At 52.9% G+C, this 22156-nt stretch overlaps 4 protein-coding genes across 4 annotated transcripts; 1 reads left to right on the top strand and 3 right to left on the bottom strand.

Annotated features, from left to right (window-relative positions):
• Positions 1 to 1735: 1735 nt before the first annotated feature.
• MONBRDRAFT_30211 (uncharacterized protein) lies at positions 1736 to 4264 on the bottom strand (the record flags this gene model as incomplete). Its single annotated transcript, XM_001750634.1, has 3 exons — positions 1736 to 3666; positions 3784 to 3832; positions 4061 to 4264. The coding sequence occupies 3 exons, from the start codon at positions 4262 to 4264 to the stop codon at positions 1736 to 1738; spliced, it is 2184 nt and encodes a 727-aa protein (XP_001750686.1).
• A 2666-nt stretch (positions 4265 to 6930) lies between these two features.
• MONBRDRAFT_39264 (uncharacterized protein) lies at positions 6931 to 12776 on the bottom strand (the record flags this gene model as incomplete). Its single annotated transcript, XM_001750633.1, has 8 exons — positions 12440 to 12776; positions 12085 to 12336; positions 11939 to 12003; positions 11638 to 11747; positions 10966 to 11539; positions 10351 to 10558; positions 7769 to 7864; positions 6931 to 6983 (listed from the first exon to the last, which is right to left on the bottom strand). The coding sequence occupies exons 2-8, from the start codon at positions 12233 to 12235 to the stop codon at positions 6931 to 6933; spliced, it is 1257 nt and encodes a 418-aa protein (XP_001750685.1). The 5' UTR covers positions 12236 to 12336; positions 12440 to 12776.
• A 1146-nt stretch (positions 12777 to 13922) lies between these two features.
• Positions 13923 to 18619, top strand: MONBRDRAFT_34682 (uncharacterized protein; the record flags this gene model as incomplete). The annotated part of the gene is made up of 12 exons (XM_001750661.1): positions 13923 to 14058; positions 14152 to 14361; positions 14462 to 14643; positions 14732 to 14822; positions 14924 to 15087; positions 15344 to 15466; positions 15566 to 16326; positions 16645 to 16798; positions 16891 to 16999; positions 17084 to 17283; positions 17399 to 17579; positions 17697 to 18619. The coding sequence occupies 12 exons, from the start codon at positions 13923 to 13925 to the stop codon at positions 18617 to 18619; spliced, it is 3234 nt and encodes a 1077-aa protein (XP_001750713.1).
• Positions 18620 to 18944: 325 nt separating this feature from the next.
• On the bottom strand, positions 18945 to 21755 carry MONBRDRAFT_30207 (uncharacterized protein; the record flags this gene model as incomplete). The annotated part of the gene is made up of 5 exons (XM_001750632.1): positions 18945 to 19544; positions 19879 to 20598; positions 20698 to 20765; positions 20972 to 21035; positions 21180 to 21755. 5 exons carry the CDS (start codon positions 21753 to 21755, stop codon positions 18945 to 18947), a joined length of 2028 nt encoding a protein of 675 aa, XP_001750684.1.
• Between the last annotated feature and the right edge of the window lie 401 nt (positions 21756 to 22156).

The raw sequence follows: 22156 nt of genomic DNA, 5'->3' as shown, positions 1-22156 counted from the left end.
ACGGTCAGCGGGACCGTACTTATAATCTGGTGGCTAAACACACCCAGAGTGTACGAGAGGGTTCCTCGACGGGCGGCGGCAGCTGCACATTGTCGAGTACACTCATGCAATCCTTCCAGAGGGATCTGGCAGGTGGTCGATGCTTGCACTCCAATAAAGCGTGCCAGTCAGGCCCACACACTTGACAGATGGGTCTTGGCGAAGATGGTCCAGCCGGCCTGGGCAGCGAACAAGACTGTCTCGATAGCTAGTGTCCACGAGCATTGTGTGAACTTCGTCCATCACTAGCATGGCCAGACGCTTCTGCTGCACGAGAGTTTGCACCCACCACATCCCATGGCCAACCAAAAAGTCGACCGTCATGACAAACACTTGCACGTTGACTTGCATGTCACGGCCATCATTCTTAGCCCACTGCGATACAATGTCAGCCAGTTCAAAGCGGCGGCACAAGTCTCTGGCAGGCTCACGAAGCGGCACTACCCACACCACGACCTTGCGTGGCTGGAGGTGAGCGAGCGTACACAGTGTTTTGCCCATTCACTATGAAGACGTTTCGGCTTCCCTTTTTTTTGGGGGGGGGGGGGTGGGGCGGGGGCGGGGGGTGGTGATTGCTGGACTTTTCTACTTCAGGCGTTTGGCAAAGCCCTTCTGTGCATTTGACTTGATTTACTGATTGCATAGCATTTAGAGAATGATCTGTCTGTGGTCAGCTCGCCAAGCAAAAATAGGAAATAGAAACGGGAAAGGTCCAAAAAAACAAATAAATACCACTTTCGGTCGACAGGACCGTACTTACATCTCGGTGACAGGAACAATTACGATGTTTTACAGGTTGCCTTGACGAGCGCCATCAAGGATAATCAAATATCATCCTGTAATGGATGATCACGATTGCCAGGACTGGCATCTTCCAGTGTGATTCAGTAACTTCTGGACATGCCTCTATGCTTGTATTCCAGTCATGAAACACCGGCCTTGCGATTAGCACTCCTCCAGTCGGCAAAAATTCAAACTAAAGCGTGCCTTGGCCCTTTTACCAATCCGGGTTCTCAGATTTTATTTTATCGCACGCTAAAACCAAGATTACTGTCAGGCTCCAGCACGTCTGGAGGCCGGTTTTGGGTTTCGAGGAAGCGCGTAGATTTGAGGAAGCGTTTTGAGAGAGGTTTGAGAAAAGTCCGTCGGAACGGAGCGAAAGCTTTGGTGTCTTGAGGTCAATTGAACCAGCTGCGGCAAGCATTCACAGTGACCAGACCAGGTGCACCGTTAGAATCGCTGTAGAGCCGCTCAATCCCGAGGATAGGGAAAGAACACAAGAGGGCAGAGCACACGGGAGAGCAAGGAGAAGACAGAATGGCAGGGGGCTTGTCGTACCTGCGGTCGGCAAGCATTCATAGTGACCAGACCAGGTGCACCGTTAGAATAGCTGTAGAGTCGCTCAATCTCGAGGATGGGTAAAGTGCAACTCGTGCCCGACCGCAGGTGCCACAACAAAGGGTAACAACAGTAGTGACAAGCTGATGGCGTGTGCCAGGAATCGGGGGTCCAAGTGTAGGTGTATGTGTGAGGTCACAGCAGCTATGGGGGTCTCAGTGGAAAGACCCATAGTGACCGAAACTGAGTGTGCGAAAGCTCAAATGCATGGAAGCACGGATTTGACGCGAACAATTACCCCACCTTTTTCACATGCTTGCGGTGCTTCCTGCAAAATCTGAATCTTCCTTGGACGACTCTATGACACACCAGCCCTGTTATTTGTAAACAGCTCCCCTCCCCTGCAAACGGCAAAAGCTCGAACAAAAGCGTGTCTTAGCTCCATGACAAATGACACCCTGTCACGCGGTGGACTACCTGACGACGCCGAGAAGACCATTTCCACTGTTTGAAGGCCAGTACACTCATTGCACAATTTGATCGCATCATCGAATCGCAAATCCTCCAACGCCTTGATCAGATTCTCACGGGCACCATTTGCCACAAGAATGCGCTCAGCCACGCGAGCCAATGCATAGCCATCATGAGACTTTTCGATCTTCTCATCTGGGCGAGCATCAGGGTGACGGTAATGCTTGAGATTGCCTGTGTAGTTGTAACCAGACACATATGGTTCGCCTTCATGGCGACTCAAGTCAAAGTCAATCAGGAAAGCCACCGGCTCCTCTGCTGTCGCTTCTTCAGTTGTCGCGGCCGCTTCCTCTGAGGGCGAGGCCATTTCCGCCGAGGCCACTTCCGTTGAAACCACTTCTGCATTCTGTGAGGGCGCTCGGCTTGGGGATGGCGTTTTATCCTCGTCGTTGGTTTGATCTTCCATCTTCCAGCCTGGCGACTTGGTCATCCAATCCTCCAGCTGCCAGCTGTTGCAAAAAAGTATGTTGCGGAGCAAGATGTCGCCGTGCACAATGCCAAAATTGTGCAACGCTTGCACCTGCTCAACAACGCTGGCCAGCTGTTTGTGCGCATTGCGGCCGCATGGAGCTGTCTTCACCCGCGGGTATCGGAGGAGCTTCACACCCTCCGCGAGGGTGTCCACCACCCACGCCTTGTAAAACTTGCCAGTCTTTTCCAACGCGCCAAGCGCTTTCAGCACCTCGAACGGCGGCTCGCGAACATCAGTGGGAGCAATCTGATACAAACATGTGCTCAAAGCCCCAGATCGGCGACCCCAGTAGTCGTAGTGCTTGATGACCCACGACTCCGACTGACGTTCGTAAACCTGCACGTTGGGCCCGTACGCGGCGCTACATGTCCAACCCTTCATGCCCCGATCCGGGCAGGGAAAGGGCTCGCAGTCGGATGGCAGCTGAAACTTGTTGCCACGACGGGCTTCGATGATACCAGGCAGGCGATTCGTGACAAAATCCTTGCAGGCTGTCAAAAGCGCCCAGACAGCCCGCTGGTCGTTGGCGTCGGTCGAAATTTTGGCGGATCCAAGTCGAAGAAAGGCCAGAAAGTATGTCTTATTTGCTTTGCGCAAGCCAAACATGTCTGCGACCACCTCAACCTCCTTTGGGCGCGTCACGTGCAAGACCAGATAGGCGGTCACAATGTCCTTACACACGTTGATGTTGGTGAGAGGATAGAACAGGTGTTGCCTTTCCTGTCGCATATCGTATTTCGTCGGCAGGATGCCAAGCCGCACAACCTCGTTGCCCACTTGGCCACCAAAGTTGTCAAAGTGCTTGCGTTCCATTTTGCACTCGCCCATGACGACCGGATGCCTCTGGGAGTCAACTCCCACCCAGTCAGCGTGCGTGGCGCCGCTGCCGATTGATGCCTGGTGTGAAAAGCGCACGACCTTCCTGACTGGTTCCTGCTCAGGGCTGACTACAGTCGTGACAAAGTGCTCGTGCAAAGCCGGTGTAATAACCGTCGAGAAGTAAGGCTCGTGCCTCAGGGTCGCGTGCACGTGGCTGAGGCACGAATATGCGGATATCAAATCGGTATGGATGCCTTCTTGAGGCAGAACGACATCAGGAGACAACAGCGCTTCAGCTTGCTGAACGATCTCAAGGGCCAAGTAATGAGAGCTCGGAGGCAGCACCACAATGCCAAAGATCTTGTCATTGCTGTTGATGTCACTAATCCTTGGAGTCTCGGAAGGTGGCTTCTCAGGCAAATAGCCTGCTGCCTCACTTGGAGACGCCTTTCGAACCCAAGTGTGCCCTGAAAAAATCAATATAAGTAACAAAAAACATTGACAGTGGTCAATTAGAGCATCCAGAGGGCACAGACGGGCAGGCGGGGCAGTCTGTCGACTTTCAAGCCCGAGCGAAGCTTTACCTGTAATGGACAGATAGGTCTGAAGAAAGTCACTGTTGACTAGGTGATGCTGGTATCGATAGCACAGTAGAGAAAATTGGTCGGTTGACATGGTTGCTAGACGATCCAACAGGTTATGGCCTCGAGGAACCTCGAAATGGTTCTCAAGGAAAGTACACTGACAAGCACGCCGACACCGACAAGTGAGAAGAGGCATTGCACCATCCTTCATCCCAGACAATTGCATTGTTGCACAGCGGGTGAGTGAGGGAGAGAGGTCGGGTATTGATGCACCAACCACTTCATTCAGCTTCTCCTTGCGCTCACGCTCCTCCTTCTCCTTGCGCTCACGCTCCTCCTTCTCCTTGCGCTCACGCTCCTCCTTCTCCTTGCGCTCATGCTCCTCACGCTCCTGTTTGCATATCTGCACGATAGTGCTCTCGTCGAAATTCAAATCCCGGAGCTGCCGCGCAAGTGCAACCACGTCCAGACCCACACTCATGCTTGTGCGTCACGCGTTCGGCACAACAAGCGGACCCACGGCCAATCGAGCGGCGATCGAGTTGGGAGAACGTGCAAAGAAAGACGAAGAAGAAAGAAAGAAAAAAAAGGTGACAATGATCAAAAGCAAAGCGAAAGAAGAAAAATGCTCCATCAGCATCGGCTGTACTTCCAAACCTCAGTATTGGATCTAAAAATAGAACAATTGGTGGCTATTTTGCTTTTTTTTGAGAGACATGGAAAGGAATGGAGAGCGGAGAAGAGAGTTGGCGGGATCGAAGAAATCTCAGGGTTGCAGAAAGAGGGATAAACAGAGGTACAGCGAGATGGAGATACAAAAGGCAGAGATTAGTGGGCGTCGAGATTGAAATGCAGTTGCTGTCTTGCTCAACTGCCTTACGCGCATCCTGTCAACTTTGAGTTGGCGTTGGACGGCTTCTGTATTTACCCTAACCCCAAGCTCTTTGATTTACACAAGCATCTCGCCTTTCCTTGGCCATGAAGCACGTGATTGATGGATCTCATCAGGGGGGCAAATTATACCGCCATGTAATTACGTGCGCATAATTAAATTGATGATGAGCGCCATCATTGTTTGCAGCGCCCTGCTTTGACTTCTCGGCCGTAAACGCCACAACAAGAACTCGGGCAAACACTCGTTTCGATTCTTGGAAGATAGTACATGAGCTCTTATGGTCACTGTCCTGTCCTGTGTCTTGGCTGTCGTTTGCCCTTTATCATCAGACCAGCGTCTGATGATGCCTTTGGACTATGTTATTGTATGCATTGAGCTGTATCTGCTCGCGATAGCAAGTGCTGCTTTGACATTGAACAGTCCAGCGTTTTGATTAATCGACAAGGAACAGGAGTGTTGTCTAGCCATTGCAGTGTTGCTTCCGCGGCACCATGGCTACTTGACGAGCGGGTACGTGTGAGACGAGCGTAGCTGCACGCTTCGTCAAAAACCGCGCACGCGTAAGCTGCAGCGCTGGCTGTAGCATGCTTGTGTTGGGGTGGGGTAGGGAGCTGACGAATGCAATGGACACGGGGGCAAACTGGTCAAGAGACTCTAGCAGAGGTGATGGCATTGGTGTGCATTTTTCATACTCGATCGTCATGTGCGTGATACCTGAGAGTATTCAATTTTATTTTTTTATCTGCATGCAACACTGCTGCGATTGTCATGGCAGCCTGATACCATTCTTTGTCTGTCATGTTTGACGTGCAAACAGCAGTCATTGCCATATCCATCAAGGCATCCAAGAACCTGCCACTCAGATCTAGGCGTCCAACAACGCTGCGACGCTCAGTTCTTGCAGTGCACAATCTTGAAAAGCGTCTGGCTCCACGCGCCAGCCAACCCCAAATAAGACTGCAATCAAAGCCTTGAAATGATGCTTCTGCTCAGCTGAGATAAGAGCTTGCACTAAACCATTCATTGCACTGTGAGCAATCCAAGAAACGAACCATACAACACAAAAGGATACGGTGTCAAGGGATGTTCCTACCCTCCGGATCACTGCTGTGGAAGAAGCCAGGCCGACAACTGGCGCAGGGCAGATTAATAACCAGCTGACGATCAAGCAAGTAAAGTTACATGGGATAAGAAGCATAAAAAGACGGCTGAGTGATCATGGCGTAACTTGAGTCGTGACTCTTACGCTCCGACTGAGATCGAATGAATCATCTAGATAGCCCTCCACGTACAAATCCAGAGGTCGCTTCTGTGCCTAGAACGATACACCAATATCAGAGCAACACTATCAAGGCGAAATACTACAAACCAAATACAACGTTGTGAACCTGGCGTTGGTGCTATCAAGTTTGTTACGCCTTTATTTGTTCGTGACTCACTTTGTCCAGCACATCGGCATCCACACCAAGCTGTAATAGCTTATTCACCATTCTCTCGTGGCCATCCCGACAAGCCAGATGCAGAGCTGTCCTGTTCTCCTACCGGTTGACTAATAACAATCAAGCGAGCGCAAGAAAGATGCAAAAGCGAGTTGATGAGACAAGAACACGCACAGCACGAGAAAGGAAGGGCACAACAAGCAAAAAGCGCTGACACAAGCCCGCAAGCACAGATTTCTTCACAATGTTATAATGAAGCAGGAGAGACAGCGACAGAGATAGAGACAAAGACAGAGGCAAAGATGGGGACAACGACGGCGGCAGGGACAGCGAAACAGACAGCAAATAAGACAGAGTAGCAAAGAGGGTTTACACCGAGAGGGGCGGAACTGACATTGTCTTTGGCCTCTAGATCAACATCGTGCCGCAACAGGATTTTCATCACGCTGACATGACCATTTCGGCAAGCAAAGTGTAGAGGCGTCATGGCAATCTGTCGGTAGCCATCATCACCACCAACACCCGTAGTTGCGTCATCGCATCCAGCAGTACCACAAGGGGTCGCACATGTCCGATTGCCCGTGGGTGGAAAGGAGCTCACGCCCACACAAATCAGAGAAAGGGGTCGTGTCGATTGCAGGAGACGGTCATACTGACGTTGTTTTTGACTTTTGCATCGACACCGTGCGCCAACAGCATCTCCACCGCCTCTACCCGACCGTTTCTACAGGCAGCGTGCAGTGGCGTGGCGCCGTCCTGCGGATTAATTTACCACCACAAGCGTGTCATGAATACATGCTCACAAAACTATTGTCAATCGATCAGCTTGTGGTACAGGTTCCACCACGGGTGGGAAAAGGCGGTAACTGAAAGAACACAACACTGACATTGTCCCTGGCTTGGGCATCAGCGCCATGCTTTAGCAGGATTTCTATCGCCTGCTCCTTATTCCGATGGCAGGCAATGTGCAGTGGTGTGTGGCCCACCTAAGGGTTGATTCATCACCACACGCAGCGTTGCATATGAACAGGTATCGGTTGAATGAAGAGCAGATCGCCATCAAAGAGGAGCATTGGAAAGGAAATTGAGAGGACTGACGACGTCCTTGGCTTCAATCTCAGCGTCATGCTTCAACAAGATCTTCGCTATCTCCACATGTCCCCAAAAGGCGGCCCAGGTCAGCGGTGTGTCGGCATTCTGCGGGTCGATTTGCGAACGCCACACGCAAAAGGCAACGACCGTTGAAGTGCAATGACATTGGAGCCCCGTGATGTTCATGCTCAAGTGCACGTTCACATGTCCCAAGTGACGTTGACAATAAAAAGGACTTACCAGCTCAGTTGCGAAGTTGGCGGCGGATCGGATGCGTGGTGCATCCCAACTGTTCAACAGCTGCAACGCCACTTGTGGATCTTGTTCGCTGCAACCCCAAACGAGCTGTTCGCCGTCCGAACGCATGATGACGATTTGCTTCTTTTTTTTTTTTTTTTTTGGGAAAGGCTGGAAGAATTCTAATCGCATGAACCCCCTCCAAATACAACTTGCTGAGATCCAGTGCTGGCAGGCAGTGATGCCGGCGTCAGAATGGCAGCCAGTCATGTCAGCTCCTTGCCTCCTCACGATGTCCTGAGACAGGATGGGCTCAGCTCACCTTTAACTACTAGTTGCAGAGAGTTGCCTGCTTGCTTGTCCGGCGCACCACATCGACCGCCGCTGTTGCGGGACGAGATCGTCTGTGGCGTGCACACTGAAGCACACACACGACACACACGCACAGACAGCGTGTTGGCGGCCAAAGCTTGATCACGCGCGTTTCGATGTGGCCAGAGGCCGCTGGCTAAGGAGGCACCACATCATGCGCAATCAATAATGAACAACCCCATGTCAAAACAACCAGCTCGCGAGCTCGACGCGTCAATCAACCAGATGTTGTGAACGCCCGTCGGGTTGCAGGCGAGTGCATGATCATCCGGCATGGTCTGCCTTCAGATGTGGCATTGAAAATATGCAGAATCCCGCTGGAGCGGCTTGAATCTCGAGCACCAACGCCCGCGCTCGCATGCGCTCACCCTAGTTTTGCAAATGCAGAAGAAGAAGTTTTTGAAGACGACAGTCAATCCCGAAAGTCACTACATGTAGTAATATTTAAATTTACAGTCACACATGGATGGCTTTCTGCTCGGTTTCTACAGAACGTGACACTGCGGTTTTCTTTGCTCGCTGCCCACAACCCGGCACGCACTCATCAAGCACCAGATTGATTGGCTGCTAGGCCTGTGGCTGCCCATCCTTGGATCTCATGGGTGCACCTCTTGCGCCGACAATAGATTCGGTGCCTCCATGCGCGACGAGGCGGGTGGCCTCTTGGATAGTCACGGCGGAGCCAGAGCAGCTCTTGGATAGGTGAATAGAGAGGGCGATGGTGCTTTTGTTGTAGTCTGATGGCGGATATTCGACACCAACAGTCATGGTGCCTCTCATACTTGTCTGGCGGGGTCTGCACAATGTGACGAGATCGCTGACGAGATCGCTGAATTTCTTTTGACATCCAATGTTAAATTGAACACAACTCTTCACATCCGCGATAAGAGAAAAAATCTATCGATGACGCGCGCAACGAGGAAAGACAGCACACAACAGGGTCTCAAACGGGTGACCCATACACTATTTGGCACACGGCCACAGGCATTATGGCGCCTGGTATCAGGCGTATCAGACCTCTACTTCTCGATTGAAGCGCAAGTACTTGAGGTCCCGTGCAGCTCGGGCATTGACGTTTGCAGCCACCTGCTGCTTGCGGCGTTGTAACAGCCAAACAAGTACAACTACGGCCACACCAGCACTCATTACAACCGCATGATAGATTTCCTCGCGATGGGCGGTCCAAGTATCAGAAAAGTTGGTGACCTGATTTTACGCTTCGCGCTTTGCTAAGTGCAACCGGCGTGCCCTTGCGGTGGCGTTGATCACTGAGTCCGAGTAGTTTTCCAATGAAGAGGGTGAAGTTATCTAAGAGCGGACATCAGACGCATGAGGAGAGCCGGGCAATGCTTGTGAGACCCATGGCTTCGAATAATGCTCGGCACACAGAGAGACCAATCGTATCCATGTGGCGTTGGCCTTGGGCCGAGGTGTCGGGCGTCTCGGCGGCGCGCTTCGGCCTGAGCTTGCGCCTTTCGCGCAGCCAAAAACGCAGCCTACCCACGATCAGTGCGAACGACGCGGTTACCTCACCACGTCGACATCCAGCCCGGTGACGATGTCGGCAATGCCATCGTCGGCATCAAGGCAGGTCTCATTCTCGCAACATGTCTTCATATGGCTTGGCCAAATGACCATACATGGCCTGGATTACCGTCGGGGTGGTCTTGCTAAAACACAGCTCTCGGACCTGGCTGTGAAGCAGCCCAAGGCCCACCCGAAGCCAATCCTTGCTCTGACTAGGATTGTAATGCCATTCATGACGCTTTACGCAAAGCGTGGCTTAGGCGAGCAAGTCGCGTGCCGAAATTCTTGCGCGCTGTGACCTGTCGCTCATGGACAGACTAAATTCATTTGTGCAAAAGCTTGAGTCCCCAAGAGCCAGGTTTGGCTCCGGGACTAAAAGCCTCTCAAGTTTACATGTTAATCATTTCACGACGCAAATCAGACTCGTCAGCCGCGCCTCAAATTAGTTCAATTATAGACAAACACGAGGCCTTGCAAGAAGAGCATCAAAATGACAAGGTTTGGATCGCTTCACTCATTGCATCTGAGCCGCAAGACAACACACCAGCGTAACAGGTGACACATCCTTCAGGACAAACGAGACCAGATCCACTTGAAGAATAATTGCTTCACTCACACAGTGGCATTCCAGACATTCAATGAATCTGAGAGCGCTTGGCTTTGGTCCTGATTGACGATGGTTGTCAATACTTCATGGCCATCAAGAGATCAGCTCCTCTGCAAAATGAAGTTTGGTAACATGTTTCAAGGCAAAAAATGCCAGGGTGACTGTAAAACGTCATTGACGGTCAGTCGGGACGTAGTATAGTATTGAAACGGCTGCGGCTGGCTATCGATACAAGTAGAGGATGGGCTCGGTGCTAAGACATATGCTGGCAAGGAACTTGCAACCCGAGGCCGTACTGTTGTCCAAAAAGGCCTAGATCATGCCGGTATTGACTGTGGACCAAAGAGCCAGCATCAACCCTAACGTTTTGGAAACGTTCTCAGCAATGCCGTGCTCACCAAAGTGCAAGCTGATTGCCGAGGTGGCAGCCGCCGGGCCTCCGCGGGGAATGCGCGTTCCATGTCGGACCGCATGCAAGTCCGACACAGTCGCCGACGCTTCCGTTGTGTAGATCCCCATCAGAGAGTTACTAAAGCCTGTCGAATCCGACTCGCGGCGCGAGTAGACCGTGTACACGTCGGGAACCGTGGCAAACTTGAACAAAACCTACCGAAACGCAGTGTCACGAGGAATACTGCCAGACATGTCCGACCTCGTATCCACGGGCTCGGCTGGAAATTGTCCCGACGTAATAGGCTTGAAGGAAGGCGTGGCCTTGGTGGCAAAGAGAGTCCTGCCAATCGCCAAGAAAGCGCAACGAAGCAGCCAATAAACCCACCGACCAGGGCAATACAAAGTCATTTAAATTCACATCAAAGCAGAGATGGAGGTGAATGCAGTCATATGTGGGCGGGTCAACAAGCACTGCTAATCAATCAGTCGACGCCTTGCAAAGGACGTACCACCCTCCGCCTTCAGTTGTCATGTCGCAGTAGGCCATCATGCCCACGCCCTGGCGCGAAATCAAGTAAATGCCATCGGCGCGTGTATCTGTCTGCTATAAAATATCCAACCAACTGCCGTGCGGGCCGTTGGTCGGCCTGCAACACTTTTCGGGCATCAAGGCGCGTGCGATACATCATCCACACGGGCTCGTGCTCAAGGCAAATGCCAGCAATGCATTTGGTCCCAAGCGCAGCATTTGAGTCGGCTGAGATGTATTTGTTGGAGCCGTCGGGACCCGACCACAGATCGATCCACCGATCCGTACCCGAGTGCTCCTCGGAGATGCCGTTGGCGCGATACAAATGTATGCGAACCACTGCCAGCATGACACCAGAAGCCGCCACCTTGCCCGTGGTTGGTGAGCGGACATTCGAGACCACCCGATGCCAGTTGCCGTTGGCTCCACCCGACACGGTGAGGGTAGTGCCGCGAAAGAAGCTGTCGAGATCGCTATCCCGTTGCGTGCGAGTATAAATGACGTAATCGGGGCTGTCAGCAAATTTGAAAAGAATTTCGAGCACCTGGGCTTGGGCTGGAATATGACCTGCACTGTCATCGTTGATGGCGGAAGCAAGCTGAAGACCACTCATTAAGCTGCTGAAGACAGGAAAGGATGGCGTCTTCTTTGTCGCAAACACCGTCCTAAACATGATGGTGGTCAACAAAGACGCCGCTGGTGAGCGCCAATATCGGGAGAGAAAAAGAAGGGGGGGGGAAGGGACACGGAACGAAGAACAAACCAGCCTCCACCAGCGGTGGTCATGTCGCAGTATACGGTTCGAATCTGATTTTCAATCTCAATGGCGTAGAGGCCATCTGCGGCGACGGCTTTTGGTGTAAAGTTGGAAATCTGCTGGCAAGAAGACCAATGGCGACGCGGCCAGGCAGACTGGACGGCAGCCCGCACTCGACACGCTCCTGCAAGGCGCGCAGCAGAGCTCAGTGTCTCGCGCGACGGGTGGCTTCTTTAGCGTTGTCAACGGCACACGCTACCCTGAGATCGGCACCGCCCTTGTGCAACGCTTGAACTATTCCACCTACCTGGGCATATCCGAGTGGCACAACGGCTCCAACCCCTGGCTTGACCTGTGGCATGTCAAGTCTGCCTATGACAAGAGTGATTGGCTTTTTTCAGATGACCCTGAAGCACTGGGCAGCAAATGTATTGCAGGCTATTGCTATCTCACAGAGCCCGTATGGTACATGGTCCGCGAGGCGCCCGCTGCCGCGCCCGACGATATTACACGGTGCATGTGCTGGCCAGCTGGCTGGACTTGAAGCGAAACAGGACTTGCGTCCAAGGGAGATCACGCGGAATCTCTCCTGCAGCGTCAGCATCAAGGCTGATTTGACGCGCTTGAGCAGCACCAAGTGCGTCAAAGTCGGTGGTCACCTTGGTGGCCATCCACTCCCAGCCACCCCCTATGCCAAAAGGTGCACTGCAGCTTGTGTGAGGCCGACAAGGCAAGCCAAGCATACCAGGCTGGAAAAACAAGCGAGCAGGTCGAGGAGCTGCTCTTTACAAGACCCAGGGGAACACACCTTCAGTGGTCATGTCGCAGCAGACTCGTGGGGATACCTCATTGCAGACGACGGTATAGTCGCCGTCGGGGGCGTGGGAAAAAGCATCTTTGATAGCACGGCACGAAGGATACGGGCTTTCATCGCTGCCAACAGCAGTCCAAGCCTCACCAACGCAAACGACGACGTGGCCTGTGGCCGAGAGAGCCAGCTGGCCAGCGTTGGCCGCAGTACACGCCTCGGCCGGGGCATCAAGGTAGATTGTATGCTCTTCCGCACATGTGGTGCGTAGCTCGTTCAGCTCGTGAATCACGTCCACACGCCATTCAGCAGCAGTGCACACTGAGGTTTCTGTGTGTGTGTGTGCTTGAAAAACATCCCTTTCGTTACCAAACGAAATGTAAGAAAAGCTGCATCACCAGCGCTTACATCATGCGTGTTTTAGTGGTAGAACACCCACAAACCCCAAAACTACCACATCATAAAACCAGCGTCCCCCCCCCCAAAAAAACGCGTTGCTACTATCACGCGTTGTGGCCCCATAGCGTACGTTGCCCCAAATGCTGGTCAAACGGCAGACGGTTGGGGCGCGGCACGATGGTACGGGGACATTGGCAGTTTGATGTCCGCCCACGCTCCAAGGCGACACTACCACCACACCGTCTGTGGTATTTTGACGTTTGGATCAGCTAACATGAACAAGCGTCGAGCCCCAAGTAATTTCATAGGGCGCGCTTGCACGTTGGCGGCTTTTCCTGGTGCCATCACTTTCGCGGGAAAGGTCATTCTCGCCAGGTGGTTGGCTCAACCAGATGTGCCTTTGAGCCAACCAAGGAGGCCCGTTGATGATGAAGTGGGTGGCCAAGATCTCAGCAAAAACAGCTGTTCCGTTGAACGTCAGCAAGCGTTCGAGGATGCTCCATCCCCAACCTCATAGGGGGCACGCCAAAGAGGTGGAACGCGGTTTTGCCCGCGGGCAAGGCACAAGTCCCAAATCTGATGCAACGCCGATGTGGTCATGTCAGCGGGCAAGCATGTCGGTATCCCACAACTACACGTGATGCGACATCCCGTTGACAGGGTCCAGTGGTTGGGTGTTGCCCGACTTTGCGCCAATTTTAACCGCCGCCGACCCAGCACCCACAGTTCGATGGAGCTTTCACGCATACTTCCGACTCCACTTGTTCATGACTTGACACACTTCACCGAAACTTGAACGGTCGTGCCCCACCCCCCCTCCCGGCCGCCCCCCCTGCAACCTCTCCAACCAGATTATGTGCCTCGCCGTGTGCGAAAGACTGACTGAGCTGCACAGCTCAAACTTCTTTCCGTCACCCTTTCCGTGAGCAGCTCAAATGCGCGAACGGCGCCCAGTGAATGGCATTTTTTTCCGTGCTCAGCTCCGACGTGTGACGAAGAGACTCCTTTCTCTTTTTCTCAGTCCACATTTCTTACTTCAAGAGCAATTCACTTCGGATGATCCAAGCCTCTCAAGACCACACCGATGATCAGTTCGCGTCTGATCCGAGGCGTCATCTTGGCAGCCTTGCTCGCCGTTGTCGTGACGGCCCAAAATGCCTCCACAACCACTGTCGCGCCGGCAAGTAGCCAGCGCTTTCGCCTCGGCATTCTCGACAACTGTAAGTGTCACATGCGGTCTGTCGTGCTCGACCATCTTCAAAGCAAAGCAGCCTGACAAGAACTCACCCTTGCTGGCTTTTGCTCATTCATAGATGCTCGCGCTCGTGCCGTCGATGAAATGACGGCCACTATGGCTCTGTTGGACATCGATGCCGACATCATTGTGGCTCCACCTGGCACTCTTCGAGAGCTGGTGCGTATTGGAAAATTGGACGCGACCTATACGCCCAGCGATCTCTTTGTGTGCATGGCCGCCGAGTATGACTCTACACCCTTGGCCGGCATTGTCCGCCATCTCAACGGTAGGACTCGCATCCTTCGCTTCTCTTTCTTTGCCTCCACCCCCCCCCCCCCTCACCCCCGCCTTGGGCTTCATGTTGCCGCCATAATCGCGCGCTGTAGATGTGGACGTGGCCTACTCGGGCGGTGTGATGTTCACGTCAATGAATAGTACCATTGAAAGTGTTGCCGATTTTCAAGGCAAGACCGTGGCTGCGATTGGTCGAGACTCCCTCCTTGGCTTTCAAGCGCAACGCCATGAGCTATGGAAGCAAGGCTACAACACCTACGAACTGTTCTCCCAGGTTTGTCAGCTTCCTTGAACCTTTGGTGCGTACCGCCACGTCCTCGAACCTCATCATACATGATATTTTCTGGATGCTTGGTGGTCAGGTCATTTACACCGGCGACGCCGAGCAGGTCGTCTGGGAAGTCCTCAACGGCACTGCAGACGTGGGCTTTGTCAAGAGCGGTGTGATTGATGGTACGGCCAGATAACTGATTAATCTCGAACCTTTGTTCGCAATTTTTACTTGGAGCCACATATCCTCGCCATTCACGAGAAGGCCGCGTTGAGGCACGCAGGAATGGTTAAGGATGGTCTCGTCTTCACCCCGGATATCAACTTTCTCAACGAGTATAATCACCGGTTTCCCAATGGCGAGGCCTTTCCGTTTCGCTGCTCCACGGGTCTTTTTGGTGGTGCGTGCCTGCCCGCCCGCTCGCGCCGGCTCGCCTGTAGCTTTCTGGTTCGACCGCTTCCTTTTGCTCAGCTGCCTTACTTTATCATCATCACATGCAACTCTTCTCACCACGTGAACCACTCCTACTTCACTTTCCATACACCCAGATTGGGTCCTGGCGTCGGTGGGCAGCTTGTCCCAACAGGCATGTAGAAATGTGGTCATTGTGTACATTGTTGGCCGGGTGCTTCACATTGCAACAACCCCGCACCTGCCCACACCTGTACAAAAGCTCACCCCAAGGCACATGCTCTGAAAATAGATGGTGCACACGGCCATCTCGCGCCTGTTTGATCTCAATATGACCCATTACCAAGCCATGGGGGTAAAGGGCGTCAGCTACTTTCGCCCGCCCTTGGCCTACATTGATACCTTGAGCCTTTTGGTGGGTGCGCAATCAAATGCTCGCCGCAGGTGTTGAACAGACCAACCCATCAAATCCGCAGTTCTCACGTGCTGGCCGCTTGGCTTGCGTGGCTAACAGCAAGACCTCACAATCATGGTTGAGGACGACTCAGATCAAAGGAGCTGCGAAAAAATGAGCTCAAGCACCGAAGACGTCGTGTGTGCCTTTGGCTGGGCTCCAGCCGACGACGTCACTTGCCAGTCCACCGACCTCTATTCGTGTCCAGTGCGCGAAGGCTTCAACTATACGTGCATTTGCGAGCCTTGCGTGCGGATTTGCCGCGCTGATGAAACGTACACGTCAAAGGGCACGTGTCGTTGTAAAACGGGCTTTGTTCGCATCGGCTCCACTTGTCAGCAAATGGGCGTCTTCATTCTCCAAATCTTGATCCCGATTGCCCTGCTGGTGGTGCTCTTGGTGTTTTATCTGCTGCACCGCCAGCATTTGAAGGCGGATGGCATTTGGCAAATCAACCCCGCTGAGCTGGTGATGGAGCAGCCGGCCGAGGTTCTGGGCTCGGGTTCCTTTGGTGTGGTACTGGCGGCCAAGTTTCGCGGGCAGATGGTGGCCGTCAAGCGCGCATATGTCAGCAAGAAAGGCAAGTTTCGAACCTCAAGCAAAACGCATGAAAGTACCCTGAAAAGCGGCACCAACAACGGGTACGGCCTGCCCTTTCACTCGCATCGGCGCCAGACGGGCAGGAGCAAGGAGCGCATGGCTCGCAACTTTGTCCGCAACGTCTTTGTCGAGGCTGAAGCCGTGGCCGAAAAGCTTGGTAGCGTTAGTCATGGGTCGACAATTCGATCCGGTCGCGTCACTACCATGTCCCAGCGCCCTTGGTACGAGCGTATTTTTGGCCCTTCGCCTGAGACGCGGGCTCGCCGGCAACTGTTTCGAGAGATGCGCCTGTTGAGCCGTATGCAACATGACAACATTTGCCGCATGATGGGAGCTGTTGTCGAGTCGGGCATGGAGCCCTTGATGATCTTGTATGTTGGACGCCATGGTCTGTGACTGGCCCTCGGGCTTGTGTTTGGTGCTTTTATTTCTTGGTTGTTGTTGTTGTTGTTTCTGTGAACACAAAAAGGGTGTTGAACAGCTCTGTTTCTTTCCTTGAGTCATAATGCTCTTGCCCCTGCCCGCATCATACTTGGCAGGGAGTACATGGAGATGGGTTCGCTGTACAGTATGCTTCACAATGAGGCCATGGACTTGGACGATGACTTTCGCTACAACGCCATTCACGACATTACCAGCGGGATGCGCTACCTGCACAACGCAGACTTGATCCACGGCGATCTCAAGGCCCTGGTAAGGCAAATCTACGCGACAAGGCGCGCGTGTTCAACTCAGTTGACGGCCTCGCGATATATATCATCAACTTATGCGGCTTTCCTTCACAGAACTGCTTGGTCGACAGCAAGTTTCACGTCAAAGTGTCCGATTTTGGTATGGCTGGCTTGGCCTCTGAGCATAGCCAACGCGGAGGCACGCTATCCTGGATGGCACCTGGTACGTTTGCTGAATCATGCACAACCTGGTTGCAATGTCTCGAGCTGCTACTGCTCTCATTTTGTGTGCAATGTGGCGGAGCAGAGTTGCTACAGGGCAACATCACGTCATTTGAAAGCGACGTCTATAGCTTTGGCATTGTCATGTTTGAAATTTTCTCCCGCGAGGACCCCTACGAGGATGTTGACTACGACTCAGAGACCCTGGCACAGAACATTGTGCGGCGCAAGCTTCGTCCAAATGCGCCAACCAACATGCCGGCCGAGTTTGCTGTGCTGATGAATGTGAGTTTGGCAACCAGTGCTTGGTCGTTGGTTCTACACGTGACGTGTCACAACGGTGTTGTTCTCGTCCACAAAAGAGGCTGCAAAACTCACCATCCCACCCCAATGTCTGCAGGAGTCTCTGGCAGCAGATCCCGACACGAGGCCTACTTTCGTGGAGCTCTTGCGACGTATTGAGCCACTCGAAGGCAAGATGAAGATTAATTCTCGCAAGGGCGCCTTCCAGGACAATGCTTTGCTCGAGCAAGTCTTTCCCAAGCACATTGCCACAGCCTTGCGCGAGGGGCGAACCATCGGTAAGAAAGGCTCTGCCACAACTTGCTGTGTAGCGAAAATTTATCCAGCTGGTGTTTTGGATTCGAGCCGCTGGCCTGCCTCATCCCTGTTTGGCTCGGCCCCGCCCCTTCTGTCAGAGCCTGAGCACCACGCCGAGGTTACCATCTTTTTTTCAGACATTTGCGGTTTTACGGATATGAGCGCCACTCTAGAGCCCATGCAGGTTTCCAACATGCTGGATCGCCTCTACCGGGAGTTTGATCAGCTCTGTGACAAGCACGGACTATACAAGATTGAAACCATTGGCGACGCCTACATGTGCGTAAGCAACCTATTCACGACACAATCAGACCACGCGGCGCGTGTGGCACGATTTGCGATGGACGCCTTGAAAGCTGCCAATGCCATCCCCATCTTGGAAAACGATCCCGACGGTCCCCACATTGACATTCGTGTGGGCTTTCACAGCGGCCCAGTTGTGAGCAACGTTGTTGGCACGTTGACGCCGCGCTTCTGCCTTTTTGGGTCGACCGTCAACTGCGCATCGCGCATGGAGAGCAACAGCGTGCGAAACTGCATTCACATGTCCCCCGAGGCGGCAGCGCTTGTGCAGAAGCAGGATGTGTCCCTCAATGTCATTCGACGTGACCCAGTAGTGTCCATCAAGGGCCTGGGCAAGATGCAGACCTACTGGCTTGGCCATGCTCCTCAGGTTTCAGACACTGAGGAGCAACCAAATCGCAAGTCACGCAAGTCACAGTTCAGCGTGGCCTCCATGCGCAGCTTGGCCTCTGTTCCTAACGCGCGCCGACCCTCAAACATCCGCGACTTGGTTGCACCGCCCTCGCCCATGGCACCCCAGGCGATGTTTGACAGTGTGGCTGTGGATATTGTTCCAGATGACTCCAAGATCGATGCAGGAAGCTCTTCTCGTCCCTCCCTGACCAAGTCGGCTGTGACGGTGCGCTTTGAGGAGAATGACGGTGACAAATCGAGTGACCTAGCCTCTCTGACAGCAGGAACTATCGATATCGAGCTGTCGGTGGACAGCAACGTTTAATCGTCTTTATCGTGCCAGCACTTTAACAAAAGTCGCACCGTATGCTTGCATGAACTCGTGTTGCCAATGGCTGAGACATGAGTTATTGATTAGCAGTGAACGAACTCTTATAATTGATCTGTGATTGGAACGAATCTAATGCTACAGCTTTGTATTCTTGGGTCTGCGCGAGAGGCCATCATTCATGCAAGCATTTCCCCAGTCGCCTTGACATGTGCATCACCGACCACAAGCCAGGCCGAGGGCACTGAGAAACGATTCGCAACACCTAATGCGGTCCTCACATACGTACGACATTGGCGCAATCGATAAACGCGGTTGCGTCCTATAACGCCGGCTTCCTCTTGGGAATTGGCTCCCCATCACCTTCTTGCTTGCATGTGCCTTGCTGTGCGCTCAAATCAAGATTCACCTGAGTAGGCTGGCACACTGCCGCAAGCAGCGTCTTTGCTCCTTGCCTAGACCTGGGTCCTCGTGAGACAAAGCCGTCCAGTAGTGTCTGTGTGGGCTGAAGATTGTGCTCTTGCTGTCTGCGTCGTCGTTTGGCCTTGCCAGGCTGCTTTTTAGGCATGTTTTTGGGCTTGCTGCCCTGCTTTTTATCCTGCAAACCAGGAGTTTTGGCGCGGTTTCGATCCCCGAGACCATAGGTAACGCTGCGCGCCGTCAGCTTGATTGATGCCTGACGAAGTCGAGGCTCTGGGGACTGAGTAGATTCGTCATGGCCTTGCTGGTCTTGTGGTGCCGCATGGGTTTGCTCGACCTCAGCTGATTGGGCCACCTCAGACCTTGGTACGATGGCGCTGGTACTACGCATTATCTGCTCGCGACCAGGCGTAGACGCCCCGTTGTTGCGTGAGCAAGTGCTACCCGCTTCCGAGTCAACTTCATGGGGTGTTGGAAGGTCGAGACCGAGTAGCGTGGTTTGCTGGGCACGTACGGCATGCCCGGACAATAAAGGTAATTTAAGCATCTTAAGCTTTGAGACCCAAGACAAGCATTGAGTTACCCAATCAGGGTCTATTGGTCCCCTGCGAACAAGTTTGTGAATATTTTGAAGGAATCGTGATGGCTGCGTGGTAATCGGGAAGCCTCCATGATCCCGGGCTGTTTTTGTTGTGGCTCGAGACAAAAGAAGGGCCACCTTGGGTCGGCTGCATGCCACCTATGTGCAACGCCCGCGGACATTGTCAACGCGTGAGATAAGAGCTGGCTGTTGATCCCTAGCAGGCACAGGTGGGTCAGATACAGGCTGCGCGTACATAGAGCAGGCGCCTCTCTTCGTCTACCCCGGCGTCGTCGCCATCGTGTTGGGTATTGATGTGGGGATAATTATGATCGTTGACATCGGGAACAGCCACGACTGCCCATTCGAGACCCTTTGCTTTGTGAACGGTGGATACAGTGATGCCATCAGAATACCGTTCGACAAAGTTGATCAACAGGTCCTGAATGGATCGTTCTACATCATCCGAGGCTTTGGCGCCATGTTGCTGGCACTGCTGTTGCTGAGTACTGGTTGCGCAATCAATCAGGAGCTCAACGTTTTTCCAGCGTCGCGTAAAATCGTTTTCACCATGCTCGTCATCTGTCTTTGCAGCTTTACAAGTCTTCTTGACATGCTCCTCGAATTTGATCTCCTTAATCACCATTTGTATGTACTCGGACAGCTCCTTAAAGTTGCCCAAACGGCCGCGCAGCTCTGCAATGAGATCTGCAAAAGACTTGGCGGGTTTGAGCTGTGAAGTGGCAGCGGCCGAAAATAGGCTTGTCTTTTGCTCTTTCGCCAAGTTGTCCAGTTTGTTTAGAGTCTGCACACCAATCCCGCGACTAGGTCTGTTGCAGATACGCTTGAAAGCATCATCATCATCAGACCTGTCGTTGATCAGGCGAAGATACGCAAGCAGGTCGCCGACTTCCTGGCTCTGGAAAGGTCCGGTTTTTCCAGCCAGGCGATAAGGCAGATGGTGTATCTTCAGTTCCTAAAACACAGTTTGTCAGGCTGCTTCAGATGACGGCCTCGGGTGTATACCAAACGTAAAAGGGGTATTCAGGAAAGACTTTCCGGATCAAAGGCCTACCTGTTCAACATTGCACAAAGTGGCATTGGTACGAAGTAAAATGGCAAAGTCTGAATAGCGTAAGGAGGCTGCAAGGAGAAAGACGAAAGCAGGGCACAGAAAAGGGAAAGCAAGATGGCAAGAAGGGTAGCACAGCATTGAGTTTGACACATGATAAACTGTGCATGACCAAAGCCCGCAGCCACTTCATTATTGACTTGGTAAGCTTGTGTGTGAATGTCTGTGCTTGTGTGTCTGCACCGGTGTGCCTTTAGGCAGAAGCAAGAGTACCAACTTTTCGCGCGGTTGGCCGTCTGAGAAAAGATTTGAACAATGCCGGAGAGCTCTTCTTGCAATGACTAAGCCATTTACAGACGAGCATGAACATGACGAGAATGGCGGTGTGATGAGAGAACGCCGAGGGCTGGATTTGTGCAAGGACCAATTTACAAAACATTTGTGGGGTAAAAAGGTGATCAGAACGGTGACGAGAAGGAGCCCACCGGGTATGTGGTCAAGCAAACGTCGGGCCCCTGCTCCTGTGTGGCCTGTTTGGTGCCCTGGCTGTCCGACTGCGATGCATCGGAGCTCAACTGCTGCTGACAAATGAGTGTCGAGCTGAACTTGAGAATGGCTTTGGTTGAGCGATAGTTCTTGCGAAGCTCAATTTGCTGGACGTTTGAGGCATAGTCCTTTTGTATGCGAACAAAGATATTGGGCTGTGCACCACACCAGCTGTATATGGCTTGGTTGGGATCACCCACCACAAAGAGGTTGCCGTCTGCGGCCAAGCGGCGTGCCATCGTATATTGAATCAGGTTGGTGTCCTGGAACTCGTCCACTAGAACGTGCTTGAAGGGTTTGATCTGCGAATTCTGCTCCAAATACTTGTCACAATTGAGCAGCTGGTCGTCAAAATCAAGCCAGTTCTGGCGTTGGCAGTGCTCTTTGTACCGCTCGTAAAATGGCAAGGTGGAACGGTACTGCGCAAGAGTTCGATGTTCCGTCTTTGATCGATCGCTCTTTGCCTCGAGCCTGTCAATCTCGCAGCTCAGGTCATGGGGGCTCCAGCGTAGCATTTTGACACGGTGAATGGTGTCACGAATGGTGTCAACCTCAAGTTCCACACCCTTCCTTCGCGCGAGCTCGAATTCTTTTTCAAAGCTCCTCAGGGTGTGTTTGACAGTCTCATTATTGATGCATTTGAAATCTGAATGGTTGCCCGCACGCTTTTCTCTTTTGCACAGCAAGGACCGGGCTACCGAGTGAAAGGTGCCGCACGAAACCTCCTGGCGGCAGTTGATGAGCTCACCAAGTCGCGTAGACATTTCCTCAGCTGCCTTGCGAGTAAAAGTCAAAAGCGCAATGTCAGAGGGTTTGACATTTTGGTTGAGTATGAGCCAGGCGGCACGGCCGGTAAGCACACGCGTCTTGCCCGATCCAGGTCCAGCACGGACGACCGTGGTGGTACCAACGCTCG

This window comes from Monosiga brevicollis, genomic scaffold (assembly GCF_000002865.3).
Source record: "Monosiga brevicollis MX1 MONBRscaffold_45 genomic scaffold, whole genome shotgun sequence".
Classification (NCBI taxonomy): Eukaryota; class Choanoflagellata; order Craspedida; family Salpingoecidae; genus Monosiga; species Monosiga brevicollis.
The sequence above is the reverse complement of the archived record's forward strand: the minus strand, read 5'-3'. Positions and strand labels throughout refer to the sequence as shown.